The 12,333-nt window shown below is 42.2% G+C and overlaps 1 protein-coding gene across 1 annotated transcript in view; it reads right to left on the bottom strand.

Annotated features, from left to right (window-relative positions):
• NIPSNAP1 (nipsnap homolog 1) overlaps window positions 1-12,333 on the bottom strand; it is a 41,482-nt gene that overhangs the window by 23,967 nt on the left and 5,182 nt on the right. Inside the window, exon 2 of the mRNA XM_072600032.1 lies at window positions 521-648. Coding sequence (XP_072456133.1) covers window positions 521-648 — 128 coding nt within the window. The remainder of the gene's footprint in view (window positions 1-520; window positions 649-12,333) is intronic.

Below are 12,333 nucleotides of genomic sequence, written 5' to 3'. Positions count from 1 at the left end.
CTCAAGGTTTCTCTCAAGAACTTTGGATTTAATTGTGTGACATAGGAGACACTGGCACAGGACCACTCAGAATGGTGTGCCCACATCAGAAAGGGTGCTGTGCTCTATGAGCAAAGTGGAATCGAGATAGCAGAGGGTAAATGCAGGATGTGCAAACTTGGGATATCCACCCCAAATATTCACACGGACTATCTGTGCCCAGCCTGTGGTAGAGCCTTCCGAGTTCGTACTGGTCTGATCAGCCGCAGTCGGACACACTGAAATTTCACTTTATCATGGTGATGTCATCTTGGCGCTCTTTGAGAATGGAAGACAACCACCACCACCAGACACGTGTCATATGCCCAACAAGATAACATCTTATTTATTCCTATGTCTGAGTCAAACCAAAAGGTTCTGCCTGTTCTTTGGAAAAGGAGCCTAGGATGCTCCAATAGGGAAGGGAAAAATAAAGAGAAGGAAAAAGATGAGGAGGGAGGGGAGGGAAGGGGAAGGGAAAGGAGGAAGGGAAGACACTTACATTGTATCTTGTACAGGTTACTGGTCTCCTTCTTTGACAGGAGGGTGGAATGGGCATCCTTCCGGGGATCCACTTTGTGGACAAAGAGGGAACGGAACCAGCTGCTTTCACTGTCTTTAGAGTAGGCCCTGAAAAGGTAAGGAGATCAAAAGGTTATGCCTGGTAGGTGGGAGAGGGTAGAAGAAACTATGGCTTCATCCTTTCCTCTGCCCCAATCCTATCCATGGAAATAGAGCTAAAAGGGACCTCGGGGTTGGTGAATTCAATGTCCTCATTTTATATATATTTGATGCGATGTTTTCTTGTCTTTAAAGAGATCCAGATTACATCTCATTTTCTCAGAACTAACAGTGAAAGTCTGAACTTAGGACAGATAAGATTAGAAAGTAGCTTTTATATTACAGTAATATGATTTACAAAAGGGTTCCTTTAGTGATCTATAATTAGTTTAGAGTCATTCTATTTCAGGAACATAGCTGTTATGTGTGAGACACACTTGTATTCATTATAAAAAACCTGAAAAATGTTCTTATGGTAGGCTGATACTACTACGTTCTTTATAGATCAAATTATGTTTCTTTTGGGAAACCAAAGACTTAATATCCCTTTTGCCCTCAACTGTATCACCTCCAGCCTCCTTTAAGTGCCTGCCCCCATCATTATCATATTCTCCTCACCCCCCTCCCATCATCTTCAATCTGTCCCCTTTCTAGCTTCTTACAAACATGCTCGGGGATCTAGAATACTTTTTTAAAAAATTCCCTTGATCCTACCCATCCATTCAAGGTATCATCCTCTATCTGTTCACTTCTAAACTCCAAGGAAAGCACTGTCTCCCCTTCTCCCTCCACTTGACTTCCTCCTTCCTTGTTCATTCCTGAACCCCTGAAAGCTGGCTTCAGCTTGCGACTAGCATTGGCCGGCACATTTTTGATGTCGTTTTTTAGTCATGTCCAACTCTTTGTGACCCCATCCGTGGTTTCTTGGCACATAGTAGGTGTTTGGTAAATATTTACTTACTGACTAAATCAATCAATTAATAAATGTTTAATCAATCAATAAACATTTGTTTATTGTCCAGTGAGGTACCAAGCACCACTGTTGTTCAGGCATTTCAGTCATGTCCAGCTCCTTCCTGACCCCATTTGGGGTTTTCTTGCCAAAAATACTGGAGTGTTTGCTACTTCTTTCTTCAGCATCACTTTACAGATAAGGAACTGAGGTAAACAGGATTAAGTGACTTGTCTAGAATCACACAGCTAGTAAGGTTTGAGGTTAGATTTGAACTCAGGTCTTCCTAATTCCAAGCCCAGTGCTCTATCCACTGAGATACCAACCTCCTCTATGAATTCAATTACATAGTAGTAATCTCCGGGCAGATGACTCCCAAATCTCTGTAGCTTACCTGAATCTCTTTCACTGAGCACTAACATCACCCACTGCCTGCCAGACATTTTCACCTAGAAGTCAATCGATCGACCATCAAGCATTTATTAAGCACCTACTATATGTCAGCTGAGAATGTGCTAGACTCTGGGAACAAAGATGAGGAACAGTTCCTGTCCTCAAGGTGCTAACCTTCTATCAGATCCTAACAAATGCTCATATTTAACGTGGTCCAAGCAGAATTCATCATCTTCTCCCCCAAATCAGCCTTTCTATCCATCAAATGCCCTCCTGAAGAGGGCACCACCATACTTCTGGTCACTCAGGATTAAGACCTTGTAAAGGCTGACTCTTCACTCCTCTCACCACTAGCCCACCTCCACATCCAATCAGTTACCACATCCCTTCAATTTCATACTCACAGTATATCTCACACCCCTCCTTGATTCTCCACTCATACCATAACTCAAGTTGAGAGTCTCATTGAGAGCCTCCTAAATTGATCTCCCTACCTCCAGTCTCTCCCATTCCATGCCTTACACGGTAACCAAATGCACAGACATGACCATGTCACTCCTCTACTCAAATACCTTCATTGGCTCCCTGCTGCCTAAGGGCTTACAATACAAACTCCTTAGCCTGCTATTTAAGGCCTTCTATAATCAGAGCTGAGCCCGCCTTTCCAGCCTTAATATACAGTTCTCTCCTTTACACATTCTATGTTCCAAGTAAACTGTACTGCGATTTGTTCCCCAAACATGACATGTTGTCCCCCATGCCTCTCTGCCTTGTAGAATCTGCCTCTTACTTCAAGGCTGGGCCAGAGTGGCTGCCTCCTACAGGAAGCCTTTCCTGAAAACCCCAGTTAAATACATTCACTCCTCCTCAAATTTTTCTAGCGTGCTCTGGAGCTCTTCTTGTCCTATCTCACTCTAACCTGGATGACACCCATCTGTGCATCACTCTGGGTCAGATAACAAGGCTCTCAGGGCAGGCAAGGAATATGTTAATTCATCTTTTTTTTTTTTAATCAAACCCAGTGCTTACTTAGCACAGTGCCTGGAACAGTGGGCACTGGCAGGGTGCACAGGTAGCCAGCCTCAGAGTCCAAAAGACCTGGGTTAGATGCTAGCTTCAGTACAGACCCTGTAAGGTAGGTGATGTCAGGTATTAATATTTATTGTATTAATATATAATATATTACAATATATAATGTAATACATATGTTATAATTTACAACTATAATATATCATATATAATTAATATAATGTAATTACATTAATATATAATAATATGTTAGTATAATGTTACATGTTAATATTATCCTGAAATATAAAGTTAGGGGATAATATTATACCCTGAGTCTATCAATAACAAATTCTGAGCAAATCAGGCAATTATCTAAGAATAAAAGCTGAAGAGAGGGTGGTGATCTGCATCGATGAAGGGTTTTCTTATCTCAAAATTCTCTAGAGTAGTGGTGCTAAACACAAATAGAAACATATCTGCATAGTGACTTAGAAAACCACAACTTAACATTATCTACGTTGCACTGAATTTCTGTGTATTTTGTTAAACACTTCTTAATTACACTTTAATCTGCTGCCTTCAGGGATTTGACACCTCAGCCCAATACAGATGAAATCAAGCGGTCTGTCCACATTCCAGTGGACATCTCTGGTAAGGCTGTTTACAGAAACAGACTCAGGAGACCAGAGTTTAAATCGTGACTCTAATACTTGTCAGCTGTGTAATCATGGGCAACTCACTTTACACTTCTGAGCCGAATGTCTTTACCTCGATGCAGGAGCATATATCTATTACAACTGCCTCATAGAGTGGTTGTGAGCGCCAATGAGATAATGGCTACCCAGTCCTTTGCCAGATATAGATAGATAGATAGAAAGATAGTTGTACACATGTATTTTATATCATATATACACATATGCATGTGTATGTATATGAATATGCACACACAGATATAGTTGTTCAGTTGTTTTAGTCATGTCCAACTCTTTATGACCCCCATTTGGGGTTTTCTTGGCAGATAGTGGAGGGATTTGCCATTTCCTTCTCTAGTTCATTTTACAGATGAGGAAACTGAGGCAGACAGGGTTAAGCAACTTGCCCAGAGTCACACAGCTAGTCAGTGTCTGAGACCAGATCTGGGTTCAGGCCTTGCTGATTCGTGGCCCAGCATTCTGTCCACTGTTCCACCTAGATGGCCCGAGTATGGGTGTGTGTATACACATACACACACATATATGCCATTAGAATTATAGTCAGCATATGTATTACTAATACATATATAGCAAAGTAATAATAATGTATATTAGTAATATTATAGTATATATACATATATAGTAATGTATGTTGACTACTATTATTAGTAATAAATCTTTGCAAACAAATGAATGAATTCTCCTGGTCTAGCTCTAACCCTTCAGCACTACCAAGGAGGGGAGAACTTAAAATCTCTCGTTGGGTGGGGAGACAAATATTCCAACTTTCTCACATCTATACTTAAGTTATATTATCTAACAACTTAAAACTCTGACCCGCCCACTCCTCTCTCCCTCCCCTCCCCCCAGATATAAATAGTCCTTTTTTATATCATTATTCTTTGTAGCAGTAGGGTAGCCAACCCCAAGCTCTATCCCCTGGCACCACTGGGCATTCCCAAACTGTGCCCATACACACTATTAGCCAATCCTGAGCCCCATCCACCTCTTTCATTCTCTCGCACTCCAAACCATTGTTATAGTGGCAGCTTTCCGCCCCAGATCCTTATTCTTATCAAATACACTCTTATCTTATCAAAAACCTGGTTGACCAATTACCTCCCCTATTAGACTGTGAGTTCCTTGAGGATTGGGACTTGTTTTTGTATCTCTAGCACTTGATTGTTGACTGCCAGCTCCCCTTGGGCTAGAGATCAATGAAGATCCACCCGAACAGAGTCAGAGGTAAAGTACCAGTTGTGTCTGGAAGACTCCAAGGCCCTCCTCTGTGACACTCACTAGCTGGCTTCTGATGGGTCAATGACTGAAATCCCTCTAAGCCTCAGCTTCTGACCTGGCTGTTGAGGGGCTCCAAGGAGGCAACGGACAAAGAACCTTGGAGGATTATGTAAAATGGAACAAACTTTTACTTAGTGCACTTAACCTGAAGCCCAGAGAAAGGAAACACAAAGTTACAAAGTTATTAAGTAGCTCTTTTTTTTTTACTTTGTATCTCCAGGGCCTGGCACATAGCAGGCACTTAAACATTTGCTGAATCTTTATTAAAGTAAGAAGTCAAGCTGAGGTTCAAACCTAGGTGTTTTGGCTCCAAATCTGCTTTCTTTCCAAAACATCATGTTAGAGGAAATAAAATGCAAACTTCTCAGCTTGGCATTCAAGACCCTTTGCAATTTATTTTAACTAATTATTCTTGCCAGTTAGCCAGGTGGTATAATGGACAGAATCCAGGATCTGGAGGCAAGAGGACGTGAGGTTTAATCCTGCCTCAAACACCTTCTAAACGTGGGACCCTGGGCAAGTCACTCTTTCGGCCTTTGTTTCTTCATCTATAACATGCGGACAATAGTTGCTGTTGAATCTCAAAGGAGATAACATGAGAAATACTTTATAAACCTTGTAGTGCCATGTGAATGAGAGCTATTATTTGCCACCACTACCTTGGCACTGAGCTCTGCCCTTTCCACACCACTGAAATACTCTAATATCATTGGCATCCTCTAAAATGGCTACCTGGGGAGAACGTCCTGGTCACCCTGGTCAGTCAATGTGCTTATCTTCCTGAACTAGCCCAATCCTCAGTTACCAGTGATCTCTCTAGTGTCAAATTAACAGCTTGCTTTTCATTCTCACCCTTCTGGACCTCTCCAGAGCTTGCCACTACCAATTACTCTTCTGCTGAATAATACTAGCTAGGCATTGTCTCTCCTTACAACCTAGGAAGCAGGTGCTGTTATTACTACCATTTTATAAATAAGGCAAACAAAGTTAAATGACTTGCCCAGGGTCACACAGCTAGGCTCTTAAAAGTCGGATTTGAACTCGGTTTTTCTGAATTCCAGGCTGGACACTCTAACCACTGCATCATCTAGCTGCCCTTGGTACTCTCTTCTCTCTGTCTTTGGGACTCTCCTTGGTTTCCTAGCTGACTATCCTCAGTCTCCTTTTCTGGAACTTTGTCCAGGTCACAGATGCTAATTGTGGCTGTTCCACAGGTCTCTGTCCTAGGGCCTCTTCTCCCACTACAGTATTGGTGATCTAGTGGATTTAATGAGGATCTCTGTGCAGATGATTCTCAGATCTCCTTATCCTAACCTCTCTGTTGACCTCCAGATTCCAACTGCCTATCATATCTTGAACTGAATGTCCTATAGACATCCCAAGATGTCCAAAACTGAGCTCAGTAGCACCCCCCCCCCAAAACTTCCCCATTGCTATTGAGGGCACTTGGATCTTCCCAGTGCCCCAGATTCATACCCTGGCTGTCATGCCTGATTGTTCAGTATCTCTCATCACGCCCTTCCACCGACATCCAATCTCTTGCCAAGATCACCCATTACCTTTCTGACACCCCTCACATACACTACCTCTCCCCTGACACCTTCACTACCATGGTACAAGGCCTCGTTCCTGGTTGGTCTGCCTGCCATAAATCTCTCCCCATTGTCATCATCCACTCAGCTATCAAATTAATCTTCCTAAGCCCAGGTCTGACCATGTCACTTTGCTACTCAATAAATTCTGGTGACTCCCTATCATCTCCAGGATCAAACATAGAAATCACATTTAAAGAGCATTCAAAGTCATCCACATCCTGCCTCCCTCCTACATTTCCAGTCTTCTTACACCTTAACTGTCCCTTCCCACGTTCTCTGTGACTCAGGGACACTGCCCATCTTACTCCTTGCACAGACACGCTGTCTCCTGACTCAGAGCATGTTATATCCTTATCTCTAGCTCCGGCTTCTTTCTCAACTTTCAGCAAAAATCGTACCATCTAGAGGAAATTGCCCTTAATCCCAATACTTTCCCTCTGTGATTATCTCCAATTTAGTTTGTATATAATGTTTTGTGGTATATATAGTATAGCTTTTTTGCATGTTCTCTCCCCCATTAGATCTTTGACAGCAGATTGTCTTCTGCCTTTCATTGTATCCCCCAGCACAATGCCTGGCATGTAGGGGAATTGAAATGTTCAGTCTTAAAAATACTCAGCAGGCCAACTGAGCAAGTCAAGAGGTCCCCTCCAGCCCTGAGGGTTCTCCACATTTTTTTGCATTGTAGCCCTCTTTGGAAGGCTGGAGAAGCTTAAGGATCCCTTCCCAGGATCAGACTTTTAATAGTTGCCATTTCTGTAGCTTTCTAAGGTTTATAAAGCTCTTTGAACACATAATCTCATTTGGGCTTCTCAACACCCCTGAAGGTAGGAGCTATTGCTACTCCCAATTTACAGATAAGGAGACTGAGGCTGAGAGGTTAAGTGACTTGGCTATAGTCAAACAGCTAGTAACTAAGTCATGATGTAGACTCAGGTATTCCTGACCCCAAATCTAACAATCTATTCATTGAATAATCTAGGTGTCCCCTAAATGTTTGCATTTTTAAAGGCAGACATAGGATTATAAAGGAAACCAATTGTATATGCAAAACAGTCAACAAAATATTTTTAAAATGCTTAGGGACCTCAGGGTAAGATTACCAGCTTCAGAGCCTTTAACCACCGATTATAGTGTCAGAACGCTATGAAAAGTGGAAGTCAGAATAGGGCATGTTAGACAGGGGAGGGGCCTGAGAACAGGGGATGTCAGAGAGAGGAGGGACCTGAGAACAGGGGATGTCAGAGAGGGGAGGGACCTGAGAACAGGGGATGTCAGAGAGGGGAGAGACCTGAGAACAGGGGATGTCAGGGCTGGGAGGGGCCTTAGAACAAGGACTGTTTCCCCTCAGGCCTGCTGTCCTTCCAGCTTTCTCCTCACAATGCTTTACTGCCTTCAGGGCCTGAACCACACTGCCCGAGGGGTCAGAGCAGTGCCCCTAGGGCTGGCCTTGGGAGGGGCTACAGTGCATAGCCAGTTACCATGACCTTTGATTGGGGGGGGATGGTGGTGGTAGTGAAATAGTTTGCCTTACCTTTCCATTCAAAACTTAAAGAACCTGCTTGTCCTGAGGGGATGAATTCTGAATCCTGTCCTGTTTACCTGGGGCAAGCCCTTTGTTCTTGGACTTCAGACTCTAGTCATTTATTAACCCTGGAAATGCCCAAGATAAACAGCCAAGCAGTTCAAAGCCAAAGTCAGATTCTCCTTCCAGAGAAGGGAAAAAGCATGCATTAAGTGCCTACTATGTGCTAAGTACTTTACAAATATTATCCCATTTGATCCTCAGGAGAACTCTGGGAGGGAGGTGCTATTATGATCCCCATTTTACAGTTAAGGAAAATGAGTCAGACAAGGGTTAAATGACTTGACCAGGGTCACACAGCTAGATAACCTTTGAGGCTGAATTTGAGCTCTTATTTTTCTGACTCCATGCCCAGCAAAATGTTCAGTGAGCCACCTAGCTGCCTTCCAGTCTGCAAGACTCCAAGCCTCTGCCAGGGGAAGGCCCTGGTAACCTGGTACCACTGCCCTGGAATCTGGCCTGAAGCTCCTTACAGAAGACTCTGAGGCAAATCCTGCTACCAAGGCTGTGAGACCCTTGATAAGTCACTTCACTCTGAGTCCCAATTTTCTCTTATAAAATGGAGGATTTGCAAACAATAAAACAGATACTCTTGGAGAACAGGAACCATTTCATTTCTATGTATGTTACCTCTAAGGTCCAATTCAATGGTAAATCAAGTCTAAAAGGAACTTGGTTTTAGGGCGACCTTAGAGAACACAGGAAAAATAATCTCATATTTCACCCCCATCACCCTCTCCCAAAGCTGGCAAAGTCAACTCATTGAGGTTGCATAAAGTGATATTATATTTCCAACTACATATCCAAATACATTTTAGTTTTTTATGCTGATATTGCTAAATAGGTCACCCTCATGAAATTTTATGCATATTTTGCATTCAAATCTGTCCTATCTATACAAGGCCAAATGTCACAATTATCCTAATAGCAAGACACATGTTGGGTGAAACGGTCCAAGACCACTTATTCTTTTTCTGGACCTTAGTTTCTCCATCTGTAAAATGAAAATCTTATATTCCATACACTAATAATAACTCTATGCAGTGCTCTACAGTTCACAAAACATCCTCCGTATTCCTCACAACAACTTCATTCATTATTATCCCCATTTTACAAAGGAGAAAACTGAAGCTAGGACCTATCAACTGCCTAGTCAAAGGTAGAATCTGAACCCAAGGCTCCTCTAACTAACCCAAGTCGAGCATTCTATTGCTATCCAACAATTTTATGCATTGTTAAGGTACCACTCCCTACGTGCAGTAGGTGCCTAATATATAGGTTTGCTGATTGAATGCATAATCCTTCCCACTATTCATGTTTCATGCCTCTATAAACTCATTCCCCAAGGTTACATACAAGAGCAAATTTAGAGGCAGAGACAACTTTCAAAGCTTGGTTTCTTCACTGCCAGTCTATCCCAATGCCTTATTAGAGATGGTGTACATTTTCCAGGGCACCATGCTCAAGTGAGCATATTGGAACTGAGCGTTATTGTCAAACTGATTATTAGACTTCTCTCCATTCCCCAAAGTCCCAGCATTGACCCAGACCCTTGGTGATCTCACGACCTGTTGTGGTAGATTCCTCACTGGCCTCCTCTCCTCCAATCCTTTGCTCTCCAATTCATTCTACAGAGGAATATTTTTCTTTCTGAAAAATTACTTTCATCCTGTCTCTCATAAATCTTCAATGGCTCCCCAGTGCTTCCAAAATAAAATTTAAACTCTTTAGCTTGGCATTTAAAGTTCTCTATCATCTGGCCCTTCCTTATCTTCTCTCTGACTCCATTTCCCTTTCCCCTCAAGCATACCTACATGATCACTAAATGTACCCTCTTCTTTTCTCTTTCACTCATTCCCACTGCCTGGAATGTCCTCTCCTGGAGGAGCTGGAGTCAATTTTTCAAGACCCAGCTGAGGTCTCACATTTACTACCCTCAGCCTAAGGTCAGAGGCAACAGGACACAGCAGTTAAGAGCATTGGATTTCAGGTTCAAATCTGGGTCTGGACACTACTTTTTACAGCCTTTGTGACCTTGGACGTCACTTTCTCTTAGTTTCAGTTTCTTCATTGGTAATATGTAGGAATTGGACCCTTAAAAGTCCACCTAAATTGTGGTCTAGCAAATAACACTACTAGGTCCATACTGCAAAGAGATCAGAGAAAAAGAAAAAGGGCCCATATAGACAAAAATAATTTTTTAGCAGTTCTTTTTGTGTTGGCAAAGACCTAGAAAGTAAGAGGACCCCATCAACTGGGGAATGGCCAAGCAAATCATGGTATAGGAACGTAATGAAATACTGATATATCATTAAAAAATGATGAAAGGGATGGCTTCAGAGAAACTTGAGAAGATTTACATGAACTGATGCAAAGTGAAGTTAGCAGAACCAGAAATTACATAGTAACAACACCGTAAAGACAAAGAACTCTGATCTGTGCAGGGACCAACCCTGATTGTAGCAGACCCATCCTGAAGCCTGCTATAAACCTCCTGACAGAGAGGTAATGGACTAGGGCACATAATGATATACATTTCTTGGACATGGTCAATATGGAAATGTTTTACTTGGTCATGCACATTCACTATAAGAGTTTTTCTTTTGTTTTGTTTTTTCTATTTCAAGGCAAGGGAGGGGGAAAGGAAAGAAAATAAATTGTTAATTTAAAATAAAATTAAAAATAGGATCTTTCAGATCCAAGAACCTTTTAGACCCCTTTGCTAAGTTGATAATTTGGGAAAGAACTTGGGGTAGAGGACAGAGCCAAGAATTCAGAATCAGTCCCGAGTTCAAATCTTTGCTCTGCTACTTACTCCCAGGCAAATCCTATGTTCTCTTGGGAGCCAAGTTTTCTTTTCTTTTCTTTCTAATGAAGAAGTTGGCCAGAAAGATCTCTAAGAGCCTTCCAGGCCTAAATTCTACAATCTTAACCTCTCCTTCTAATAGTATGTGGCTCCTAGCATCTGCTCTTGTGCACCGCTACTGTGAAATGTGTCTTACCGTCTTCTCTCCACTCATGGAGAGTGGTCCAGGACCCTTGTCACTTCTTGCTGGGACTATGACAATAGCTTCCTAATTGATCTTCTTGACTCAAGTCTCTTCCCACTCCAATCCATGCTCCACCTGGGTCACCAAAGTGATTTTCCTGAAGTACTGATCTAACCAGGTCATTCCTTACTCAATCAACCTGACTAGCTCCTTATTACCTCTAGAATCAAATACATTCTTCTTTCTACCTTTCAAAATCTTTCACAATCTGCTTTTTCAATCCTATTATACTTTATTCCCCTCTATGCACTCTATCACCCCAAAATGGCCTCCTTCCTGCTCCTCTCCCATAATACATTTCATCTCCCATCTCCACACCTTTGCACTGGCTATCCCCCACGCCTGGAATGCACTCCCTTTTCACCTCAACCTCTTGGAACCCCTTTCTAACACCACAATTGCCTTTCCCAACATTCTCCATCTGCTTATGCTCTCCCACATGCCTCCCTAATTTATCTTGAAGATATGTCTCTTGGTTTCAGTTTCTTCATTGGTAATATATGGGAACTGGACCCTTAAAAGTGCACCTAAATTGTGGTCCAGCAAATATCACTAGTAGGTCCACACTACAAAGAGATCAAAGAAAAAGGAAAAGGGCCCATATAGAGAAAAATAATTTTTAGCAGCTCTTTTTGTGGTAGCAAAGACCCGGAAACTAAGGGGGCCCCCACCAACTGGGGAATGGCCAAGCAAATCATGGTATAGGAACGTAATGAAATACTGATGTATCATTTAAAATTGATGAAAGGGATGGCTTCAGAGAAACTTGAGAAGATTTATATGAACTGATGCACTTCCTTAGAAGAGACTCTTTCTTTTTTGCCTTTGTATTCTCAGAACTTAGCCCAGTGTCTGGTATATAGTAAGCATGTAATAAATGCTCAGCGATTGAATGACTGACCTTCCCAACTAGACTGTAAGCTCTTTGGAAGAGACCTGCTACACCAAATACTCAGTATCCCTTGTAGTGTCTCACCTCTTTTGCTTAAACAGGTTAATATTTACAAAAGTATCCCTTAGTGGACTTGCCACTTCAAAAATCAGACCAGGCTGATTTGGACTCAGCTATCAAACTGTCCAGCAGAGTACATGACCCTCAGCACAGGCTGGTTTTGTGTCAGTCAGATCAGATCTGGGTTGTTGAGGCTTTTGAATTGTTTTACAAGGTTCAGCACTA

This window comes from Notamacropus eugenii, chromosome 4 (assembly GCF_028372415.1).
Source record: "Notamacropus eugenii isolate mMacEug1 chromosome 4, mMacEug1.pri_v2, whole genome shotgun sequence".
Lineage (NCBI taxonomy): Eukaryota > Metazoa > Chordata > Mammalia > Diprotodontia > Macropodidae > Notamacropus > Notamacropus eugenii.
The sequence above is the reverse complement of the archived record's forward strand: the minus strand, read 5'-3'. Positions and strand labels throughout refer to the sequence as shown.